At 41.2% G+C, this 25293-nt stretch overlaps 2 protein-coding genes across 5 annotated transcripts in view; one reads left to right on the top strand and one right to left on the bottom strand.

Annotated features, from left to right (window-relative positions):
- The window catches only part of Hacl1 (2-hydroxyacyl-CoA lyase 1), a 39303-nt gene extending 18719 nt beyond the window's left edge, over positions 1-20584 (bottom strand). The window contains exons 1-7 of the mRNA XM_004661316.3: positions 20409-20584; positions 20098-20202; positions 15113-15153; positions 12366-12446; positions 8508-8580; positions 5653-5730; positions 4586-4680 (exon numbers count right to left, since the gene is read on the bottom strand). Coding sequence (XP_004661373.1) covers positions 4586-4680; positions 5653-5730; positions 8508-8580; positions 12366-12446; positions 15113-15153; positions 20098-20202; positions 20409-20501 — 566 coding nt within the window. The 5' untranslated portion in view covers positions 20502-20584. The remainder of the gene's footprint in view (positions 1-4585; positions 4681-5652; positions 5731-8507; positions 8581-12365; positions 12447-15112; positions 15154-20097; positions 20203-20408) is intronic.
- The window catches only part of Btd (biotinidase), a 34594-nt gene continuing 29768 nt past the window's right edge, over positions 20468-25293 (top strand). Inside the window, exon 1 of one of the 4 annotated variants that reach the window (XM_045135852.1) lies at positions 20468-20719. Coding sequence is in view for 1 of the 4 variants with exons in the window: in XM_045135851.1 (XP_044991786.1) it covers positions 20799-20923 (125 nt within the window). In the remaining 3 variants the exon portion in view is untranslated. Of the gene's footprint in view, positions 20720-20750; positions 20924-21096; positions 21119-25293 lie in introns of those variants that run through there. The other 3 variants (XM_045135851.1, XM_045135854.1, XM_045135853.1) reach the window with 3 other exon arrangements.

Raw genomic sequence — 25293 nt, 5'->3', positions numbered from 1 at the left:
CCACAGTTACTTCACACCACATACAGAGGGAGAGGGGTTTCCCCTTGACTCATTTTAAATTAATCATAGGCTGGGTGTGATGTCGCACACCTTTAATCCCAGCACGTGGGAGGCAGAGGTAGGAGGATCACCACGAGTTCAAAGCCACTCTGAGACCACATAATGAGTTCCAGGTCAGCCTAGGCTACAGTGAAACCCTACCTTGAAAAACCAAAACCAAAACCAAAACCAAAAACAACAACAACAAAAACCTCCTAATGCATCTGCAAAAGATAAAGACTTCTTGAAAAAAAATATTACTTATTTATTTGCAAGGAGAGAGAAAGAATGGGTATGCCAGGGCCACCAGCTGCTGCAAACAAACTCCAAATGCCTGTGCCACTAACTTTACATGGGTACTGGGGAATAAAACCTGGGTTGTTAGTGGTTAAAGCACTTGCCTGCAAAGCCAAAGGACCAGGGTTCAATTCCCCAGGACTCACATAAGTCAGATGCACAAGGTGGTGCATGCATCTGGAGTTCATTTGCAGCAGCTGGCGGCTCTAGTGTACCTATTCTCGCTCTTTTTCAAATAAATAAAAAGTAAAAATAAAAATAAAAAAATAAAAAATAAAAAAATTTGGGTCATTAGGCTTTGAAGGCAAGCATTTATAACCACTGAGCTCTGTCTTCAGCCCAGGGCCTTCTTTTTTTAAAAAAAAGTATTTATTTTGAGAGAGAGAGGCAGAGAAGAGAGAGAGTAGGCACACCAGGGCCCTCAGCCACTGCAAATGAACTCCAGATGTATGTGCCCCCTTGTGTGCATGTGAGACATTGTGTAACTGCATCACTGTGCATCTAGCTTATGTAGGACCTGGAGATTTGATCATGAATTCTCAGGCTTTGCAGGCAAGCACCTTAACCACTAAGCAATCTCTCCAGACCCTCAGGACCTTCTTTTATGCATACAGGAAATGCTTTTCACACCTAGTAAATTAGGTTTTTCCTTATTTTCATCTAATAGCCAGTCCAATAATTCATCGACAGAAAGTCTGGATCCACGGCTTTACACTAGAGTAGCACTAGCAGCTGTTGTTTAAGAGTAACAAGTATACCAAAAGCTAATATCTAATATCATGTGCCATTTGGTCTCATTTAATCTTCAAAACAACAAAGTAAGGTGTTATTATTATCTTAATGTAACCACTGAAGAAAAAATAAACTATGAGAAAATACCTAAGTTTAGCTGATGGCATTTGGCAGAAACTACATTACATTACTCATTCTGTCCCCAAAGGTCATGTTTTCAACAGCATTATTAGGGCTGGAAATATGGCTTAGTGATTGAAGCACTTGCCTGCAAAGCCTAAGGACCCAGGTTTGATTCCTGAGTATCCACATAAACCAGATGCACAAGGTAGCACAGGTGTCTGGAGTTTCTTTGCAGTGAGGCCCTGGCATGCCTAATCTCCCCTCCTAATGCCTTTTTCTCTCTCAAATAATAAAATAAAATACAATAAAGTAAAAACAGTAACAGCATTACTATTCCTTATTTCTACTCACTACCAAGTTAAAATGATAGTACCACAACAGGCATTAGTAAAAGAACTATTAAAACTGTCACAAGCACTTGGGAGGCAGAGGTAGGAGGACTGCTGTGAATGTGAGGCCACCCTGAAGATACATAGTGAATTCCAGGTCAGCCTGAGCTAGAGTGAGACCCTACCTCGAAAAAAAACAAAAAACAAAAAACAACCTGTCACAGCTAAGTATTTCTGGACACTACTAAGTCCTCACTTTGACATATAAATAAATCATTTGTCATCATAAATAAAAATTATACTGCAGCAGGGAGTGGTGGCACAGGCCTTTAATCCCAGCACCAGGAGGCAGAAGTAGGAGGATCCCTGTGAGTTGGAGGCCACCCTGAGCCTATATACTGAATCCCAGGTCAGCCTGAGCTACAGTGAGACCCTACCTCAAAAAAACCCCCCAAAAACCCATAATACATAAAATTGGAACTATATATTAGTTATATTTCAAGTTAAAAAAATATTTTATTTGGGCTGGAGAGATGGCTCAGCGGTTAAGCGCTTGCCTGTGAAGCCTAAGGACCCCCGGTTCGAGGCTCAGTTCCCCAGGTCCCACGTTAGCCAGATGCACAAGGGGGAGCACGTGTCTGGAGTTCGTTTGCAGAGGCTGGAAGCCCTGGTGCGCCCATTCTCTCTCTCTCCCTCTATCTGTCTTTCACTCTGTGTCTGTCACTCTCAAATAAATAAATAAAAAAAAAATTTTATTTATTATTTGTGTGATGCAGGCGCCACCTTGTGCATCTGGCTTGCAGGGGTACTGAGGAATCCAATCTGGGTACTTAGGTTTTGCAAGCAAGTACTTTAACTGCTAAGTCATCTTTCAGGTTTTTGTGGCCAAATACCTGACCAGAAGCAACACAATTGAGGAAATGTTTATTCAGGCTCACAGTGAGGTTGCAGCCCATCACAGTGGGGAACGCACAGTGACAGATAGTTGGTCACATTCAGTCGGCGGTAAGTAATCAAAGAGAGAATAAATTCTGGTGCTCAGCCAGCTCTCTCCTTTTTATATAGTCCAGGACCCCAGTCCATGGAATGGTGCTATCCAACATTAAGATGGATCTTCCTACCTCAATCAATCTAACCTAGATAATCCTTTACACACATGCCCAGTGATTGTAGGTCCTGTCAAGTTGACCAGCAATATAAACCACACAGACATAATAAGGCAGAACAATCAACCTCTACAAAAATTTAAAAGAAGGCTTACAGAGTTGTCACTGACCTAAGGCTCATGGACCCTTCTCTTCCATATTGTTTTGGTTACCATGTTCAGATATTATGCACAATTGATGTCTTTTTGTCTGCTTCTCAACTCCAGTATGCTGAGTGTATACTGTATGTCACTCTGTTGTCATTAGAGACTATTTCCATAATAGTAAGGTCCCATAAGAATTTTACATAGGAAACAATGTTAAAACAATGAACAATATTAAAGGAATAAATCAGCACATGAAACCAGTACATATGGAAGTTAATGTGGTAGTTAAACACATGTAATCTCAGTACTTGGAAGGCAAGGGCAGGAAGATTGAGAGTTTGAAGCCAGCCTGAATGACACAGCAAGACTCAGCCTCAAAAAAGTTCTAAATATATTAGTTAAATCATTAAACATACATAAGAAGAAGCAGTAAATGTTAAAATATCAGCCCAGCCAGGTGTGATGGCGCATGCCTTTAATCCCAGCACTCGGGAGGCAGAGGTAGGAGGATCACTATGAGTTCAAGACCACCCTGAGACTACATAGTGAATTCCAGGTCAGCCTGGCCTGGAGTGAGACCCTACCTTGAAAAAACCAAAATAAATAAGTAAATAAACAAAAATAATAATAAATAAATATGTCAGCCCACAGATGCAGGGATCTTCCTATTTTTCCAAAAATTGTTATAATAGGAAAATAAAGACCATTCCACTCCCAAGACCAAGGAAATATTATCAGTGTGTTGATGGCCCACAGCAGCAGGCACACACTAAGAGGTACCTCAGGGGTGGATGCATTAACTCAGCACCCATCGTTTTTTTTTTTCAAGATAGGGTTTCACTCTAGTCCAGGCTGACCTGACCTGAAATTCACTATGTAGTCTCAGGGTGGTCTTGAACTCACTATGATCCTCCAAAGGCATGCACCAACCACTCCTGGCCTCAAGTACCTATCTTTATCAGGAGTGAATGGGACACCAGTGTAATAGCAAATGGCTTTGTGCCAAATCATGGAAGCACCTGTGTTGGAACATTTGCACATTATAGGCCGAGCTGGACAAACTTTTTTTTTGCTGACTCCTAATAATTTTTCAACAATCACTTCATCTCTCAGCTTATACTAGGAAGATTATCAAAAACTCATACACTGTGTTAATATAGATTTATTTGAGGTTACTGGGAGAATAACCTCAAATAAGGAAGTTTCAAGTGTTAGACTTAGTAATTAAATCCCCAGCTCCTAAATTAAACCATTTAAAAATATTTTTATTTGTTTTCAGGAAAAAGCAAAAGGGTGCAAGGAGAGAATGGGTACACGAGAGCTTCTTGCTGCTACAAACACAATCCAAATGCATGTATCACTGAGAGTCTGGCTTTACATGGGTGCTGGGGAATTAAATCTGGGCTATCAGGCTCTGCAAGCAAGCACATTTAACCACTGTACAATCTCCCCAGACCTAAATTATAGCATTTTAATTAAGAGAATTAAGCCAGTGGGGCATGGTGACGCACACCTTAAATCCCAGCACTCGGGAGGCAGAGGTAGGAGGATGGCCACGAGTTTGAGGTCACCCTGAGACTACATAGTGAATTCCAGGTCAGCGTGGACTAGAGTGAAACCCTATTTTGAAAAAGAGAGAGAGAGAGAGAGAATGAATTAAGCCTTTGGTTTGAACTATATAGTTCCTAAACCATCTAAAGATAAGGCAAATAAGGATTAACTAATAAATTGCTAGATAAATTCTTTTTTTTAAACAAGGTAAACAATATAAACACACAAAATTAAGCAAGAATTTCAAATAACCAATACTCACTTTATGGCACTAGCATTCTCCTGGAGGGTCACAAAGTCTGCAGGAATGTCCACATAGCAAGCACCTGGACGGCCATAGATGCTGCTTCTCACTGCCTAGGTTTAACACAAATAAGAAAAGATTTTTTTTAAATATTTTTTTTATTTATTTGCAAGCAAAGAGAGGTAGAGAGAAGAGACACAGACAAAGAGAATGGGCATGCCAGGACCTCTACCTGCTACAAACAAACTCCAGACACATGGGCCATCTTGTGTATTCAGCCTTATGTGGGTACTAGGTAATTAAACCTGGGTCATCAGGCTTTGCAGACAAGTGCATTAACCAGTAAACCATCTCTCTAGCCTGAGACGAGGCTTTTTAAAAAACACTTACAGATAATTTAAAACTGTGAAATGGAAAGTAATTTATTTAGCTATCCTTAGATGTTATAATTAAAACGGAAATGTCTTTCATTAAATCTATATATTTTGAAAGATTTTTTCATTTAAAGGGGGAGAGATAAGAAAGCATCTCATGTAGAGCTTTAAAATTCTTATCTATTACACTTTGGTCTTAGAAATTGTCAGGCTGTTTGCCATGTTCTGATACCACAACACAGCATGTACTCTCCCTTGCTTGCTGACCCCTCACGAGCCTTACAGTTTTCAGGAACTGTGACACTGTAGTGTCAAACTGTCCACAGAACTCATGGTTTTGGAACAGTTCAAGCAAGATTTCATAAAATTCCAGTTAGCTAAAATTAATTTACAATAAGCTGGTCTCATCTGTATTAGTTACAATATTTTTATAAATGAATTATAGAGTACCCAGAGTTTTCTTACACCTTTACCTTTATAATTTAAAAAGATAATTTTAAAAACAAACACATAGGATAAACTTTTACCCCCAAATAACTGATTTTACCTCTGTTTCTGTAATTGAATGACAATGAATGATAAAATATAAATCACTTTTTAAAAATATCAGTTGTAACAGTGCTGGAAGTATAGCTCAGTGGTAGAGTACATGCTTAGCATATATAAGACCCTGGGCTAAATCCCTAGAAGAGCTTCTTAATAAAACTGTACCTTTTCAATAACAGAGGGAATACACTCTATGCTGCTTGGCCGGGCAGAGAACTTGCTGTATAATCTACAAGCTTCAACCTATACAGAAAATGAGAATTGTTTACAATTTAGCTCGTAATCATACTACTCTTAGGAAGGAAAACAAAATGTTAAACTATTTCTTCCTATTAGAGGCAGGATGAAGAAAATACTTTAAAAAATTTATTTATTTATTTGTGAGGGGGGGGGGGAAGAGGCAGACAAAGACAGAGAGAGACAGAGAGAAAGAAAGAGAGAAAGAGAAAATGGGCGTACAAGGGCCTCCAGCCACTGCAAACAAACCCCAGATGCATGTGCCACCTTGTGTATCTGGCTTACGTAGGTTCTGGGGAATCAAACAGAGGTCCTTTGGCTTCATAGGCAAACACCTTAACCATTAAGCCATCTCTCCAGCCCAGAAGATATTTTTTTTGAGATTTTTGTTTTGATTTTTTTCTTTTTTTTGAGATCCCATCTCTAGAAAAAAACACAATAAGAGCCTACTCAAATCACATCAAAGTCCTTCCTCTCTGGGCACGGTGGCACATGTTTTTAATCCCAGTACTTAAGAAGTGGAGGAAGGTGGATTGCCACGAGTTTCAGGCCACCCCAAGACTACATAATAAATTCCAGGTCAGCCTGGGCTAGAGTGATATCCTGCCTTGATTAAACCCTAAAACCCTAAACCAAACCAAAAAAAAACAACCTTTCTCTTGGCTGGAGAGATGGTTCGACTCTCCAGGACCCACGTAAACCAGATGCACAAGGGGGCGCATGCATTTGGAGTTCATTTGCAATGGCTGGAGGCCCTGACACACTCATTCTCTCTGCCTCTTTCCCTCTCTCTAATAAATAAATAAAAATGAAAATCCTTCCTTGTTATGATTCAGGAAGCAAAACAACACACCACTTTCAATTCTTGAGATTGATAATGAGGAAAGGTCTGATTATACACATCATGTAGAATTGTAACAGGCCATGTAGAATCACAACAGGAAAGCAGGTACTGTCATAAATTGCTGGTGACATCAAAACTGGAAGGGATGCTGACAATGTCTTTAACAAGCTTAAATGTGGGATCCTAGCTACAAATGTTTAGACTTGTGAGCTCGAATAAAAAAGCAGCAGCAGAGGCCCATGAGCTAGAAAGGGGCTATAAGGGAGGAAGGAGAGGGGAGACTTAAGGAGATGGTATTGAATATATGTAAATAGATGAACAGATTACTGGGGGTGCAATAGTCTAAGTGAGGTCAAGAGGAGAGACTGAGTAAAGGAAGGGTGGGGGAAGGGTTAATCAAAAAAAGTAAGAATATAATTTTTCCATTAACTTATGTCAAAGTATAGTACTTTATATGAGTTTATTATGTAAGAATTCTGTTGTAGCATTAGGTATCACTCAGAGGCAGAATACTTGCCTAGCATGTGTGAGGCTCCAGATTTGATTTCTTATATCATACAAAAGAAACCTGTTGATGTTGACTATTCACAGTAAGTCCTAACTTACCAATACACTTTGTCTAATAGTTTTAAATGTGCCCTCAACTTTGCTTTGTAATTACTCAAACGTATTAATAGTTAAATGTTAATTATGTACTCTTATCTATTTGCTTTTTCTCTTCTTGTTTTAACTTTTGTTTTAGTTTTTTTGATGTAGGGTCTCGCTCTAGTCCAGGCAGACCTGGAATTCACTATGTAGTCTCAAACTGGTCTGGAACTCACAGTGATCCTCCTATCTTGGCCTCCCAAGTGCTAAGATTAAAGGATTATTTACTTGTGAGTAGAAAGAGAGAAAGAGAAAGAGAATATGGGCATGCCAGGGTCTCCTGCTACTGCAAATAAACTCTTACATGTCACTTTGTGCATCTGGCTTTATGTTGGTACTGGGGTATCAAATCTAGGCAGCCAGGTTTTGCAAGCAGGTGCCTTTAACCACTGAGCCATCTCCACAACCCCATGTTTTCTACAACTTTTTTTTCCCTTGGGTAGGCTGACCTAGAATTCACTCTGTTGAACAAGCTGGCCTTGAGCTCGCAGTGATCCTCCTACCTCAGTCTCCCAAGTGCTGGGATTGCAGGCATGAACCACTTACCCAGCTTCTTTAACTATTTTTTATTTTTTTATTTTTTATAAATATTTTATTTATTTATTTATTTATTTATTTATTTGAGAGTGACAGACACAGAGAGAAAGACAGATAAGAGGGAGAGAGAGAATGGGCGCGCCAGGGCTTCCAGCCTCTGCAAACGAACTCCAGACGCGTGCGCCCCTTGTGCATCTGGCTAACGTGGGACCTGGGGAAGCAAGCCTCGAACCGGGGTCCTTAGGCTTCACAGGCAAGCGCTTAACCGCTAAGCCATATCTTCAGCCCTTTAACTATTTTTTAAACCAGAATGTTCTGTTGACAAATCCTTGCTTTTTTAATTTTTGAAATACTTTTCTTCCTCCTAAAATATATATCCTTTTCTCCAGACCTTGGTAATCATTTTGAGTAGAATTTGTTTTTCTATCTTATTTTCGTCACTTGTGGAAGAACACAGAGCCATTTTTTAATTTGAGAAAAAGGGGCAAATAGAGAGCATGGGCATGTCAGGACCTCCAGCTCTTTCAAATGAACCTCAGATGCATGTGCCACCTTGTACATCTGGCTTATGTGGGTGCTGGGGAGTCAAACCTGGGTCCTTCTGCTTTGCAGGCAAGTGCCTTAACCACTAAGCCATCTCTCTAGCCCTGTTTTTAAAAAATCTTTTATTTTACAGATAGAAGCTTTCATCTAGTATCTATAGCTCTTAGTAGTGTTTAACTGTGTTACTAACTGCAGTACGCTACAAGTTAGATACCTGAGGAAACTCCTGGAAGGCTCCCATTGTTTCTTGATTTCTTTCAGAGGAACCACCAATCACAATCAAAGGCCTGAAAATGTAATTTTTTAAAAAGCTAATTACAATGAGATCATGTAAAACTCTCAGCACAGTGCCCAATGCCTAACATACAACTTAATACATGTTTAGGTGAGACAGACACACAGAAAAAAAAAAATACTACATCTTCCTTCCAAAACTGGAGATTAAAAATTCTTCAGGTGAGTCAGGCATGGTGGTGCATGCCTGTAATCCCAGCACTTGGGAGGCAGAGGTAGGAGGACTGCCATGAGTTCCAGGCCACCCTGAGACTACACAGTGAATTCCAGGTCAGCCTGAGCTGCAGTGAAACCTTACCCCAACAAAACAAAACAAAACAAAACAAAACAAAACAAAACGAAACAAAAAAAAACAAACCAGATATTCTTTAGGGGGCTGGAGAGATGATACAGCAGCTAAAGGTGCTTGCATGTAAAGGTTGATGGCCTGGGTTTGATTCCCTAGTACACAGGTAAATCCAGATGCACAAGGTGGAGCATGTGTCTGGAGTCTGCAATGACAGGAAGCCCTGGTGTGTCTATTCCCTATGTTTTTCTATTTCTCTCTCTCTCTTTAATAAACAAAATAAAATAAATATAAAAACTGATTTTTTTTTTGGTTTTACGAGGTAGGGTCTCACTCTGGCTCAAGCTGACCTGGAATTCACTATGTAGTCTCAGGGTGGCCTCGAACTCACGGCGATCCTCCTACCTCTGCCTCCCGAGTGCTGGGATTAAAGACGTGCGCCACCACGCCCGACTTAAAACTGATTTTTAAAAAAGGGTCAGAGAGATTTCTCAGTGGTTAAGGTGCTTGCCTACAAAGCCTAAGTACCCAGGTTCAATTACCCAGTACCCACGTAAAGTCAGGTATACAGGTTCTAGCATGCCCATTCTCTGTCTCTCTCTGCTTGCAAATAAATAAATAAATAAAAGTTCTTTAGATGCCATTTAATGTAAGAGGTACCTTCTCAATTTCAGAACAATAAAAAACATACAGTAAATGTTTACCTTCACCTACTTCACCAGGCTCGCTACTGATGTTAGACTTCCAGACATAATAACAAATAGGGATTTTTATGCCACTATTCTTTGGATGGGGAGAGAATTCATTTATATATTTTATACTTTCTTTTTTAAAACTTTATTTATTTGTAAGCATAGAGAGGGAGAGAGAGCAGAAGGAGAGGGAAGGGAGGGGGAAAGAGGAAGAACATGGATGCACCCGGACCTTTTGCCCCTGACAAAGAACTTCAAATGTTTGTGCCTCCTTGTACATCTGACTCTATGTGAGTACTGGGAAACTGAACCCAGGCCATCAGACTTTGAAGCAAGCACCTTTAACTGCTGAACTATCTCTCCAGCCCATTTTATACTTTTCTAAGTAAATCTACTTGGAAGTGCCAAAATGAGTGATATTTTATAGCATGGAAACTTTTATCCTAAAGTTTAAAACAAAACCCTGTGGGTGTACTATCTGACCCTAAAGTTTATAAACTCATGAAAGACCATGGAGGGAGAAAGGGGGCAGAGCTACAGGAAGCACAGTGCCAGAAAGAAAGTGAAGTCCATTCCACTATCAACATTAAATCTATTTTGAATTGACTGACCATCAACCTGTCATTACTGATAAAGTCAGAGAGGAAGGGATAAGGGCAAGGTCAGACAGTGAATATTAAGCAACTTGTAAAGCAAACTCAAAAAGTGTAAGAATCGCAACTGTCTTGCTAACAATACCAGACAGGATGAAGAATTAAGATACATATTTTGCCGGGCATGGTGGCTCACTCCTTTAATCCCAGTACTTGGGAGGCAGAGGTAGGAGGATTGCTGTGAGTTCAAGACCACCCTGAGACTACATAGTGAATTCCAGGTCAGTTTGGGCAACAGTGAGACCCTACCTCAAAAAAACAAAACAAACAAAAAAAGATATATATTTTACATACTGAGCTGGGATGTTTAAAAAAATAGTTGAGGGCTGAAGAGATGGCTCAGAGGTTAAAGTGCTTGCCTGCAGAGCCTAAGAACCCAGGTTTGATTCTCCTGTATTCATGTAAGCCAGATGCACTAAGTGGTGCATGCATCTGGACTTTGTTTTTTTTTTTTTTTTTTTTATTTTTCTTTTTTGGACTTTGTTTACAGTAGCAGGAAGCCCTAGTTCATTCTCTCTTCTCAGATAGATAATGAATAAAATACAAAAAAAAATTTTAAGTTGAGTATGGTGGTACAGTCCTGCAAACCTAGCTACTCGAGAGGCAGAGATAGGAGGACCATAAAGTTCTGGGCCTGCCTGGGGCTCTGAGATTATTCAAGGCCATCTCAGAGATTGTTCAAAGCCATCTGAGTCATTTAGTAAAATCCTATCTCAAAATAAAAAGTAAAAAGAAAGCCTGGAGATAAAGCTCAGTGGTAGGGAGCTTGACTAGCATGCTTATGGCCCTAGATTCAATTCTTTTTTTTTAAAATTTTTTATTTATTTATTTGAGAGCGACAGACACAGAGAGAAAGACAGAGGGAGAGAGAGAATGGGTGCGCCAGGGCTTCCAGCCTCTGCAAACGAACTCCAGACGCGTGCGCCCCCTTGTGCGTCTGGCTAACGTGGGACCTGGGGAACCGAGCCTCAAATAGGGGTCCTTAGGCTTCACAGGCAAGCGCTTAACCGCTAAGCCATCTCTCCAGCCCTAGATTCAATTCTTAATACTACAACAATAACTACATTAATGAAACTCTTGAACAGAACTCTATGCATATTCACATACATAGACACATACACACACTTAAAGAATGAAACTTTACTTGTTAACGTTTGTCTCTTTTATCTCAAATATTTAATGTATATAACATATTTCTGTATCCACAAACATAGTAAAATGATGATATAGCCAAAAAGTAACATAGTCATCATGTCAGCTTTTTGCATGTGGTAAAAGTACTTCATATTGGGCTATGGAGATGTTTCAGTGGTTAAAGGTGTTTGCTTGCAAAGCCTGCTGACCTGAGTTCAGTTCCCCAGTAGCCACATAAAGCCAGATGCACAAAGTGGTGCATGCCTCTGGTGTTCATTTACAGTGGCAAACGGCTCCAGTGCATCCATTCTCATTCTCTCCTCTATTTCCCATGCAAATAAATAAACAATATAAAAAATAAATTTTAAAAAATACTCAGGAGGAGAGACTCTCATACCACCCAAGCTGTGAAATCCATAGTTGCCTTAGAGTTGTCTGTGATCCCGTAAGTAACAATTTCATCTATTCGCCTGTAAGTAACCCCAAAAACTCAATGGTTCACTGCAAAAAAAAAAAAAGTACTCAATGACCTCATAGTGCCTGACACTACCTAAACAAGACCATCATAAGAGGAGGAAAAAATCATGACATCAAAATAAAAGAGAGACTGATTGAGATGGGGAGGGGAGATGATGGAGAATGGAATTTCAAAGGGGAAAGTGGGGGGAAGAGAGGGTATTACCATGGGATATTTTTTACAATCATGGAAAATGTTAATAAAAATTGAGAAAAAAAGTACTCAAAATCTACTCTTCTACCAAATTTCCAATATAGAGTACAATACTGTTAACTAACATCCTTATGCTATACATTAGAATGGTAGGGTTAGCTACCACTGAAATTTTATACACCTTGACCTCTATCTTTCCAAATCTCTATTCCCTTTCCTGCCAATCACTTTTCTACAGTTTTAAGCATTGGCGGATTTTTCTGTTCCCCCACCACAACTCTTTTCATCCTAGATCAGTTCTAAAGGCCACTGGAAGAAAATGTTTCCACAATAGTTTGATTACCAGCAGTTCATGTTAGCATTTGCCATACCACCCAAGGCATGGATGAAACCTGGACCGGAAACGACGAGGCACACGCCTGGCCTAGAAGCAAAGGGGAATTAATTTTATTAAAAGCAGATCAAGTTTAACAACCAAACTAGAGGTACATGCCCTAGCAATCTCAGCTTTGAAAGCAATTTTGGCTTATGTTCATAACTGATCACATTCTGTTAGTATTTCCATGGGAACTTTCTTGGACTTCAAAGGCAATACATTTAGTTTTTTTTAAAAAATATAATTGGCATGACAATTATTAGGATATTTTTAATTAAAAAGAGTATGATTTCTTCTTGTGAAAAATGAGGTTTCTTTCATCTCCACTCTGTATTTCACTAACCTCTTCATGTTTTGCTCCTGTTACATTTAAGTTAGAACAAGTTTCACTGCATACAGAAGCAAGCTTTTTCCTTTTTAAGAATTTCTTTTAAAGAGCTAGGTGTGGTGGTGCACACCTTTAATCCCAGCTCTTGGCAGGCAGAGGTAGGAGGATCACTGAGTTCAAGGCCACCCTGAGACTACATAGTGAATTCCAGGTCAACCTGAGCTAGAGTGAGACCCTACCTCAAAAAAACAAAAGAAAAAAGAAGAAAAAATACTTGCAAGCAGAGAGATGGGGCAGAAGGAGAGAATGGGCACATAGGGCCTTAATGCCACTGCAAATGAACTCTAGATGCATGCATAACTTTGTGCATCTGGCTTTACATGGGTACTGGGGAATTAAACACAGGACAGAGCTTTGCAAGCAAGTGCCTTTAGCTGCTAAGCCATCGCTCCAGCCTTCTAAGCAAACAAATATAATGATGATAGATCTTACATGAGAAAGTAGTTCTGAAGGTAATGTCCTGCCCAAAATCTTTCTGAAGGATTTATCCTACATGTACCATTCTAAGCCTAAAGTACTCAATGACAAAAGTATCTCTATATAATTCAGCATGCTACATTATATTTATACCTTTTAAAGCTATGACAGGCCTTGAAGTATATTAATATAATTCTTACCAAAGATGAAACTTCTAGAACAGGACTATCCCACAGAATTAACTCAGCAGTAGAAATATTTTCTGTGTTTATATTATTTTATATGTATAAATGTTTTCTAGCTCTCCTCACAGGTAGTTATGGAGAACTTAAAATGTGGCCACTACAAATGAGGAACTACAGTTTACATGTCCTCTAATGTTACCTAATTTAAATGTAAATAGCCACATAAAGCTAATGGCTATTAAACTAGACAATGCCATTCTACACATTCTGGCACATGAAGAATTTCAAGTATAGGGCTGGAGAGATGGCTCAGGGATTAAGACACTTGCCTGCAATGCCTAATGACCTGGGTTCAATTCCCCAGTAAACATGTAAAGCCTGATGTACAAAATAGTGCATGCATCTGGAGTTCCTTTGCAGTGGCTAGAAGCCCTGGCATACCTATATTCTGCCCCTCCCCCCCACTTACAAATGAATCCAACATTTAAAAAATAAAAATTTCAAGTATAAACTTGTAGCTTGTTAACATAACCATTCTGGCATTATTTTCAATGAGGCATCAGTAATTTAAACTTTTTTCAGATTAAACAAAAAGATCAGAATATTGTTTATATAAAAACGAAGTGTTTTTAAACAAAAAGTGTTTAAAAGCCCATTTTTGGGATGCCTATTTGGGCTCAGATTCAGAAGGTGGTATTATCAAAGAGTGAAGTTAAGAATTAGAAACCTCATTTCTTTATATTTATATTTATATTTATATTCTTTATATTTCTTGGCAGTGACTAATTTCATTTTTGGAAACAAAAATATTATTAGGGCTAACAAAAGTGAAAGAACTGTGATACAAATTATAGTAGGATTGCAAATCCTACCTTAGAAAATATATGTGGCTGGGCATGGTGATGATGTAAGTCTTTAATCATAGCACTTGGAAGGCAGAGGTAGGAGGACTGCTATGAATTCAAGGCCACCCTGAAACTACATAGTAAATTCCAGCTCAGCCTGGGCTATAGCGAGACCCTACCTCAAAACAAAAACAAAAACAGAAAAAGAACATGCGAATGTGGAAAAAACCCAGAAAAGTAAATGACAAAAATCTTATTGGTTATGAAATTACAAGTGATTTTAGATTTTTTCTTACATATTTCTACATTTTCCAAGTTTTATACAATGGGCATTAAACATATGTATGTATGTATGTATGTATGTATGTGTGTGTGTGTGTGTATATATATATATATATATATATATATATATATATATATATATATATACACATAAACTTTGGGCTGTAGATGCAAAAGGTAGGGTCTCACTATAGCCTAGGCTGACCTGGAACTTTCCCTGTAGCCCAAGCTAGCCTCTAACTCATGGCAATCTTCCAACTTGCCTCCCAAGGGCTGGGATTACAGGTATGAGCTGCCACACTCAGCAAGTATTAATTTTTAATAAAAGAGGAGTAGTTAAGTAATACAAACACACACATACACACACAAACACCTGATCAAGTGGAATGAGCACCAGTAATCTCATTTGGGAGCCAAGCATTTTCATAAGAAGTAGGCTGGGCTAGAGCATCCAAGAGGGATGTCCCACCCTCCTCGATCTGACTCTCAGAGGTTCCCAATTACTTTGTTACAGATCAATTAAATCTTTAGCTGAAAGGTATCACACTTCTACCCCAAACTTTCAGTGTAGCTGAAACAACACAGACTTTCATTTACCTGCCAGTCAGATACCCAATCGCAGAGGCAGCATAACAAGCCTACAAAGAAAGAACACAAGGATTTAGATATATCAGGGTGCTTTTAGTAAAAGTACAAGAAAATGCTTAATTAGTAAAAGCCTAGAAGTTCAACCAGCATGGTGACATACACCTTTAACCCCAGGCTGAGATGGGAGGCTCCTCATGAGTTTTAGGCCAGCCTGGAGTTACAGAATGAGTTTCTGGGCAGCCTGGGCTACAGTGAGACCCTGTCTTTAAAACAAAACAAAACAAAAGCCTAACATCTGAAGAGTAAAGAAGAATTGGAAAATTATAATTTTTAAGAAAAATTTATTTGAGAGAGAGAGAGAAAGAAAGAGGCAGATAGAGAGAAAGAATGGTCATGCCAGGGCCTCTAGCCACGGCAAACAAACTCCGGATGTATACATTACCTTGTGCATCTGGCTTTATGTGGGTCCTAGAGAATTGGACCTGGGTCCTTAGACCACCAAGCCATCTCTCCAGCCCAAGACTATCCATTTTAACAAGAAATGTGCTACCCATAAATTTCAAATAATGGCTAGGTATCTGTTTTAGTTTCTAAAGACATTTGTCTTTACTTTCTGTTACTCATAATATCTTAGAACTATTTGTGTCTTCAGAGTCAATGAGAATATCCTCTTTTTAATACTGGTATTGATCATTTATGCCTTCTTTCATTCTCATGACAGCAATGTTTAAATGCATCTTTTCTGGAGAGTGAGCAGGATCTCATCTCAGGTTGGCCTTGACTTTGCTATGTAGCCCAGGATAGACTCATGGTTCTCTTGCCTCAGTTCTCCAGGTGTTGGGATTATAACCATGCATTGATTTTAAAGTACTACTTGCAGATGTATATTATTTGTGCACATGTCGTATGTGTGTATGTGGAGGACAGAGGACAACTCTGGGTGCTATCCTGAAGAACCAGTCCATCTCTTTTTAGACAAGGTCTCTTACTGGCCAGGGGCTCTACCAACTAAGTTAGACTAACTAGTCAGCAGGATTCTCCTGTCTCTGCCTCCCTAGTGCTGGAATCATAGGTGCCATGGAATTATAGTCATGCAATGCCTAGAACTTTTAGAGTCAAGTGACCTCCACTCACAGGCAGAAGAGTACACAGTCTAAGACAGTCAAATGATCACCACTCACAGGCAGAATAGTATACACAATGTAAGACAGTCAAGTGACTACCACTCACAGGCAGAAGAGTGTGCATAGTCTTTAAGACAGTCAAGTCTGAAGCCAAACTGCACTGATTCAGATCCCAGTCCCTACACTCTACTGAGAGATTCTGGCAAAATACTCTGCACAGTGGCTTCCTCCCCTATGTATAAATGAACAAAAGTCACACCACTGTTGAGAGGAAGAAATCATCTCAGATATGGACAGCACTCAGAATAGGACTTGCATACACTGAGTTCTTTGTGGGTACTGGAAAATCAAACTCAGACCATCAGGGCTTAAAAGCAAGTGCCTTTATCCACTGAGCAATTTTTCCAACATATGTTTTGATTACTCTAAGAATCTGATGAGAAACAATCAAGTCATACCCACCAACACCACTGGCTAGTACAAAGACGCTCCTGAATCCTTCTGAGCTGGCTCACACATTCCCTTTGAACCATTCCACTCTTACCTTAAACTCAGTACCTTCCCCATCAAACTGGCTCTCCCTCGTACATTCCCAGTCTTGGTCAGTGGCACTGTGCCCCACAATGTCCAAGCCACTCTGGAAGAGCTTGACTTCTCCTTCCTACTGAGTACCCTACTTCTCCTTCAAGACTGCTCAGACATTGTTGTAGCCAGCTTCTCATTGCTAAGACAAACACCTGACCAGAAGCAGCTTACAGGAGGAAAGGGTTTATTTCATACTTACAGAGTCCTGGGGTACCTTCATGGCACAAACTGGCTCCCTTGCATAGATCCAAGCAGAGAGACCACCAACACAAGCAAGCAAGAAGAGCTAGAGCTTAAACTGCTCTAACACACCCAGTGAGGCTGGACTCAAGATCCACCTCCGGACATACCTTGGGGCTGCACTCCAAGATCTGGCCCCAGTGACACACCCCCTGTAGTGGGGATCTGTCTGCTAGGAGCTCATGTTGTAAGCTCAATTTTAATGAAACATCTGAGTCTATGGGACCACACATTCAACTATCACATTCAAACCACCACAGATATCTTCTGTGAGAAACTTTCCCTGAAGTAAGTAAGTATGTAAATAAGTAAAACAGGGTTTCATATAGCTCAGGCTGGCACTGAACTTGCTATGAAGACAAAACTAGGGCTTTGTGCATACTATCTGCATTCTACTAACTGAGCTACAGTACCAACTCACCTTCTTTCTTTATTTTTATTTTTTAACTTATTTATTTGGGAGAGAAATAGGCAGGTAGAGAGAGAGAGAGGGAGAGAGAGAGAGAATGGGCATGCCAGGGCCTCCAGCCACCACAAACGAACTACAAATGCATGTGCCCCCTTGTGCATCTGGCTTACGTGGGTCCTGGGGAATTGAACCTGGGTCCTTTGGCTTTACAAGCAAGCACTTTAACCGCTAAGCCATCTCTCCAGCCCTTATTTATTTATTTTTAAATGTGGTGCTAGGGATTAGACCTAGTATCATACATGTCAGGTAAGCACTTGACTACTAAGGTTGCCCTTTCTTTTATTCTGAGATAGGGGCTTGCTTTGTTGCCTAGGCTTATTTCAAACTGCTGATCTTCCCACTTTATCTGAGTAACAAAAAATAAAAACAAAAGAGTCCAAACTCCCTTTCTAGTTGGAAGATTCTTCACATCCTCCCCTTCACATACCTACCTTGTCTCGCAGCTTACCGAGTCTTTAAACTACCCTTGTGCATCATAAACAGACATTGTGAGCAATCTTCCCTATCCCACCAAAGAGAACCAGTCACTCACTCATCTACTGCTGCTCCTTATACGAATATCTGTTGTGAAAGGTATTATTTGGGATTAAGCTTGTTATATTTGTCTTCCCCAAACCTTGTCAGACTGTGCTCAACTTGAAGGTCAAGAGTAAACCTTATTCCTTCTTTACATCCCTATGTGACATATATCTAGCAGAGAATACGCACTCAATAAATGTCTGACATATGAATAAAAAACAGTGGCAGACATACCACCTAAAAAAAACCACCAGAAAATATAAGGCAATAGACACACTTTCTCATGCAGGTAAAACAGAAGGTTGTTCCAAGTTTAAAAAAAAAAAAAAGTAAAAGGTAGGGCTGGAAGTGGTAGATAGCTCAGAGGCCGAGTTCTCACCTAGCATGCAGTAGGTCCTGGGTTCAAACCCCAGCACAACTGGGGGGGGGGAATGGGAGGGAAGTATACAAATACAACAGTTGCTAGTTTTCAGATTTTAAAAAAGACTATAGGTCCAGGTGTGGTGGTGCACACCTTTAATCCCAGCATTGGGGAGGCAGGGGTAGGAGGATCGTCACAAATTCGAGGCCACCCTGAGACTACATAGTGAATTCCAGGACAGCCTGAACTAGAGTGTAACCCTACGTCGAAAAAACAAAAAGCAGACAAACAAAAAAGACTATAAATTCCAAACTTTGTAGCTAAGAAATGTCTTTCCATATATACATAAAGTAGTAAGCATCTACACCATATAAAACCCTGAACAAAGCCAGCCTGTGGATAACAAGTGAGCCGCAATTTCTGCTCTGTGGGAGCTCATGGCTGATGGCAGAGAGAGGGTGGCTGGCAAGAGCTGACAAGGGCATAAATCAAAGGGCAACAGTGGAAGTGGAAAGTAAAATACATCCTTGCCTGGGCTAACAGTATCCCAAAAGTCAATTGGGATCTTTTAAGGTAGTCGCTGAGAGAGGGGTGAGGCTGGGTGGTCAAAGCTCACCAACTGTCCTATTTTCTTCCCTTTCTTGCTTCCAAAAGGCCCCTGAAGAAGGTGGGAAAAACACTAAGTCTGGCATTTCACACTCCCAAGTTTCAATATTGCCTCAACCATTTGGAACGCCCTTCCCCTTGCCCTCTGCACCCATTATGCAACACGAGCCTTTCTTCACTCACTCATCCCACAGAAGCTCCCAGAGCACCTACTGTGTACAAGCAACCACACCAGGCACTGGCAATACAGACAGGTAGTGATGAAATAACATCTCCGCCTAATAGGAAAGAAAGCCTGCTCTTTCCAAGCCCAACATTTAGATGTGGCACACTACAAAAAAGTAGAAAAGTATAGGGTGGAGGAGATGGTTAAAGGCACTTGCTTGCAAAGCCTCCCGGCCTAGGGTTCAATTCCCCAGCATCCACTTAAAGCCAGATGCACAAAGTGGCACATGCATCTGGAGTCTGTTTGCAGCAGCAAGGAGCCCTGGCGTGCCCATAGCCTGTTGGTGAGACTGTCTACCTGTCTCTCGCAATAAATAAAATATATTTTTAAGATATAAAAGTATGAACACAGGGTTAAAGAGATGGCTAAGTGATTAAGGCGCTTGCCTGTAAAACGTAATGACCTGGGTTTGATTCCTCAGTAACCACATACAGGCCGATGCACAAAGTGGCACATGCATCTGGAGTTCAGTGAGGCCTTGGTGTGCCCATTCGCCCTCTCTATCTCTTTCTGAGTGCAAATAAATAAGTAAATAAAAAAATTTTAAAGTATGAACACAGACTCAAACCCATCATACATGACTTCAGGCACGTTTTACTTAGTCTCTATGTATCTCATTTTTTCCCTGTCAACTAAGGAATTAACAGGTGATTAGTACTGGTCGTTGTGGTGCACAGCTTTAATCTCAGCAGTTGGGAGGCAGAGGTAGAAAGATCGCCGTGAGTTCGAGGCCACCGTGAGACTCCAGAGTGAAGTTCAGGTCAGCCTGGGCTAGAGTGAGACCCTACCTGGAGAAACCAAAAAAGGTGATTGCTACGTGCAGCTGCCACTGTCATGCATTGGCTACCTGTGGTCCATACTCACCGCTTGTTCATTCCTCATCCCGATGTACTTTATGCCTAGCTCTTGGGCGGCCATGGCGATTTCTGTCACTGGGATGCCCACGACACCAAAGATGTACTTGACATCCTGGGGGGAGGGTCAAAGGACAGAGATAAATAATAAACGCCCTGCTTTTCACCATCTGACGGAGTCTTTCTTCCTTTCAGTGTGAAAACAAAAGAGAGAGGACCAAAAGCCTCCCAGCCCCACGCGATCTCCTCGTCTCCAAGACGACGCCTTGGCCCCTGCCGACTTCCGTAGGAGCCTTTTACTCCAGAGGGTACCCTTCGTACTTGTGTTTTCAGAGCCTGGGCGACGACTTTAGCGCCAGACACCTGCTCCTCGCTTCGGTTACTGAGCCCTCCTGCCAAGTTGCTGTCTGGCATCTTCAACCGAAAGAACAAAACAAAACCAAAGGAAAAAAAAAAAAAAAGAAACCCAAACTTTAAAGGCCCTCTTATGGCTGACAGCCACGCCAAATGTAAACCAAGTCCCCAGACCGCCACCCGAGGGACCGGCGCCTCTGATTGACAGGACGACGGCCAATCGCTTTATGCAGCGGGAAGGAAGGGGCGGGGAGAACGTGAGCCCGCCTCTCGCTGAGGTGAGTCCGGAAACACGCCCTCACTCCACTCTCGGGCTTGCGCGGTCGGAGAGGCGGGACTAGCGGGCTGCCGCGGCCTATGCTGAGCAGAGGAGAAGCCCGTCCCTCTCGGAGGCCTCTTCTTGCAGCACTCTCCTCTGGGGTCTCGACGTACTTCAGCTCTGCGAAGTGCGAGGGGCGCATGCGCACGACAGGCTGGAGCCGGTGAGCGAGGAGGGGGCGTGGCCCTGGAGTGCCTCCTGGGTCGCGCCCCCGCAGGGCCTTCTGGCTGGCTTGGGGCTAACTGTGCAAAGGGTGCTGGGACGTGGGTGGTGTGGCGCGAGTCCTAGTGAAGCGGTCAGTGGGTCGTGTGGTGGTGGTGTTGTCTTCTGGTGTCACAGCGTTGTGCCCTTGCACTTGGTAGGTGGCGCGTGCTTAAATGAGTGAGCGTCCAGGACTGACTGTAGACATCAAGTTTCCATGTAAGAGATAAAGTAACTTGTCCTGGCTACCCTGAGCCCAGACCCTACTTGGCACACTACTCCCCTCCCCCTACCTATGCTTTGGCCCTAGGGTTGGGCAGATCCAACCCTTGCTTTAATCTACATTGTTCTCCATCTCTATCCAGAGTCAGCAAATACTCCTTTCCACAACTCTTAGATTCTATCCCTGCCCCACAACCAGGCTTTGCATCTGCATTTGTAAAAAGTATTTTTATTAGCCGGGCGTGGTGGTGCACGCCTTGAATCCCAGCACTTAGGAAGCAGAGGTAGGAGGATCTCCGAGAATTCGAGGCCACCTTGAGACTACATAGTGAATTCCAGGACAGCCTGAGCTAGAGTGAGACCCTACCTCAAAAAACAAAACAAAACAAAACAAAAATCTTATATATATATTATTTATTTATTTATTTATTTATTTATTTGAGAAAGGCAGAGATGGACACAGGAGAGAGTGGGAATGGGTACGTCAGGACCTTCTACCACTGCAAACAAATCCCAGATGCATGTGCCACTTTGCCCATCTGGTACTGTGTGGGTACTGGGGAATGGAGGCTGAGCTTTGCAAGCCAAGCCTGTAACTGCTGAGCTATCTCTCCAACCCACTTCTGCATTTTTGAGTGAGAAAGTTCTTTGCAGTGTGTTATTTCTGAGGCTATTCCTCAAGTTGATCACTAGACCACCTCTGTGAACTGTGGTTTCATGGAGAAACCAAATCTGTGTTAAAGATCCTGCAGTCTGATTGACTCATTAGAACTTCGTGATTGTGGAGAGATGGAATGTTGCAGATCTAGAGACGAAATTATTGTAGGCTATCTTTAGTACACTTTTTGTTTTGTTTTTGGTTTATTGAGGTGGGGTCTCGCTGTAGCCCAGGCTGACCTGGAATTCACTATATAATTTCAGGCTGTCCTCAAACTCACTGTGATCCTCCTAGTTCTGTCTCCCAAGTGCTGGGATTAAAGACATGTACCACCACATCTAGGTTGTTTATTCAGTTTTTAGTTTGTTTGTTGTTGTTTTTTTTTTTTTCCAGGCAGGGTCTCTAGCCCTGGAGGACCTGGAGCTCACTCTGTAGCCCCAGGCTGGCCTTGAATTCTCACTGATTCTCCTACCTCAGTCTCATGAGTGCTATTATCTAAAGGTGTGCTCCACCACGCCCCACTGTAGTACCCCTAATAACCATTTATTACCAACCTCTGATCTGTATGTGATCTCCTGACTATGACATAAAAAGTTTGGAAAGCTGGGCATGGTGGTCCATGCCTTTTAATCCCAGCACTTGAGAGGCAAACTTTTGAAAAATTAATTTACCAGACTACTAGTTTCTACCAATCCTAAGGCTAAGAATGTTTGAACATCTGAAACTTCTAGAAGAGATTTCTTCCTTTGCTGTGAACCTGCTTATCTCTTATCCCCACCAATGTATTTGGTAAGTGACTTGTGACTTTGTTTTGTTCCCTGACTCTGAAAGTTCATGTCGCCTTTCCACCATGAAACATATTATTCAGGGGAGCCATGTTACTGGGCCATGGTCAATCATGTTTGGCTCAGAATAAACTGTCTTATTCCCTTTGGAGCAAGATCAACATCTCAGTAACAATAAACATAAAAATTAGAAAGTAAAGCTAAGGGCTGGAAAGATGGCTTAGCAGTTGAGTGTTTGCCTATGAAACCTAAGGACCCCATTTCAAGGCTTTGATTCCCCAGGATCCATGTAAACCAGATGCAAAAGGTGGCACATGCAATCTGGAGTTTGTTTGCAGTGGCTGGAGGCCCTGGTGTGCCCATTCTCTCTCTCTCTGCCTCTCTCAAACAAACAACAACAACAACAAAAAAGAAACAAAGAAAAAGAAGTTTTTTAAAAAAAGAAGTAAAGCTGAGCACGGCCTGGTGGAGCATGCCTTTATTTCCAGCACTTGGAAAGCAGAGGTAGGAGGATTGCTGAAAGTTCAAGGCCACCCTGAGACTACATAATGAATTCCAGGTCAGCCTGGACTAGAGCAAGACTCTACCTCAAAAAAAAACAAAACCCAATAAATAAATAAACTACATGCATTCATATGTTTCTCCCCAAAGAAACTTTAAAAAATAAAATTGAAAAATAAAAAGGGGAAAAATAACTAAAAAGGGGAATGGTATACACTTTTAATCCCAGCATTTGGAAATCAGAGGTAGGAGGATCACCATGAGTTCGAGGCCAGCCTGGGACTACAGGGTAAGTGCCAGGTCAGCCTGGGCTAGGGTGAGACCCTACTTTGAAAAAAAAAAAAAAATCAAAAAATAAATTTTAAATAAAAGGGAAAAAAATTTTAAAGTAAATGCAGATTTTATATTTTACTCCAAAATATATCTATATTTTAGTATAACGAAGACATTTTATTCACTAAGGTATAATGTACAGAGTTCTTTTAAAAAAATCTTTTTATTTATTTATTTATTTGAGAGAGCGAGAGAAGATGAATGGGTATGCCAGGACCTCTAGCCACTGAAAACAAACTCCAGATGCATGCACCACTTTGTACATCTGTTTTATGAGAGTCCTGGGGAGTCAAACCTGGGTCCTTTGGATTTGCAGGGAAGCACCTTAACCGCTGAGCCCTCTCTCCAGGCCTTGAACAGAGATCTTAATTGTCAAAGCTTTGTGCATGGCTGTAGCTACTATGTAAAGACATTTAAACCACTTGCCTGTCAAGTAAAACTGACATTCCAGAAAGATGCAGAACATTCTGTATGTGCCCTGACTGGTCTTTGGCACAGTCCCTCTTGCCTCTGCTTGAGAAACAGGGACCTCAGTCCCTTCTGTCATATGGTATCATTTATATCAGTACTTGTTTGATTGCCCCTACCCTCATTGCATCATAATCAGTTGGACAGCAGTTCCAAACTACAGTCACTTGGGCCTTCTCAGCACCTTGGTGTGTGTGTCATTTTTTTGGGTCCAAGTTGAATGACACTAGCTCTGTAGTTATACTGAAGGATTAAAGTTAATAATTGAATGAATTATTGGTAATTATTACTGAAGGACACTGTTGATTCCTTTGGTTCAAGGCTGAGCCTGCTTGATGTTGGCCACACAAGCTATATAGGCAGTCGTCAATTCATGGGGCTATGTGTCCACAGCCCTCTCAAAAGAATTAGAGACAGAACCATTTAGGTTGGAGTGGAAACTGAACTCTGAATTCAGACTCACTTAGCTGGTTCGGTTCTGTCAGTTAGCAAAGAGGAAAAATACTGGGCTTGTTGCTTTTGCCTTTGGGCAGTCCAGGGCAGAGTTCAGGTTCCTTCTTGATTTGTGTCTGCTGATGCAGCAGAGGTGCTGTGAGTCCTGCTACCAGGCTAAGGAGTCACTCCCGCTTAGTCCAGTTGCAGCTCGAAGATCTTGGATCCACAGTTTAGTCAAGTCATTCTGTGTGGGATCACATTCTCTGTAACTTTTGTTGCTAGTGTGCATGGAATTTTGGTTAATTATTTATTGGTTTTCATTACAAGGAGGAATAAATAATTTTCTTTTTTTAAAAATTTTTATATTTTTATTAACATTTTCCATGATTATAAAAAAAAAATCCCATGGTAATTCCCTCCCTCCCCACCCCCACACTTTCCCCTTTGAAATTCCATTCTCCATCATATTACCTCCCCATTACAATCATCGTACTTACATATATACAGTATCAACCTATTAAGTATCCTCCTCCCTTCCTTTCTCTTCCCTTTATATCTCCTTTTTAACTTACTGGTCTCTGCTACCAAGTATTTTCCTTCTCACCCAGAAGCCCAATCATCTGTAGCTAGGATCCACATATGAGAGAGAACATGTGGCGCTTGGCTTTCTGGGCCTGGGTTACTTCACTTAGTATAATCCTTTCCAGGTCCATCCATTTTTCTGCAAATTTCATAACTTCATTTTTCTTTACCGCTGAGTAGAACTCCATTGTATAAATGTGCCACATCTTCATTATCCACTCATCAGTTGAGGGACATCTAGGCTGGTTCCATTTCCCAGCTATTATAAATTGAGCAGCAATAAACATGGTTGAGCACGTACTTCTAAGGAAATGAGATGAGTCCTTTGGATATATGCCTAGGAGTGCT

The sequence above is a fragment of the Jaculus jaculus genome, chromosome 16 (assembly GCF_020740685.1).
Source record: "Jaculus jaculus isolate mJacJac1 chromosome 16, mJacJac1.mat.Y.cur, whole genome shotgun sequence".
Classification (NCBI taxonomy): Eukaryota; Metazoa; Chordata; class Mammalia; order Rodentia; family Dipodidae; genus Jaculus; species Jaculus jaculus.
Note: the sequence above shows the minus strand (reverse complement) of the source record. Positions and strands in the feature narration are given on the sequence as shown.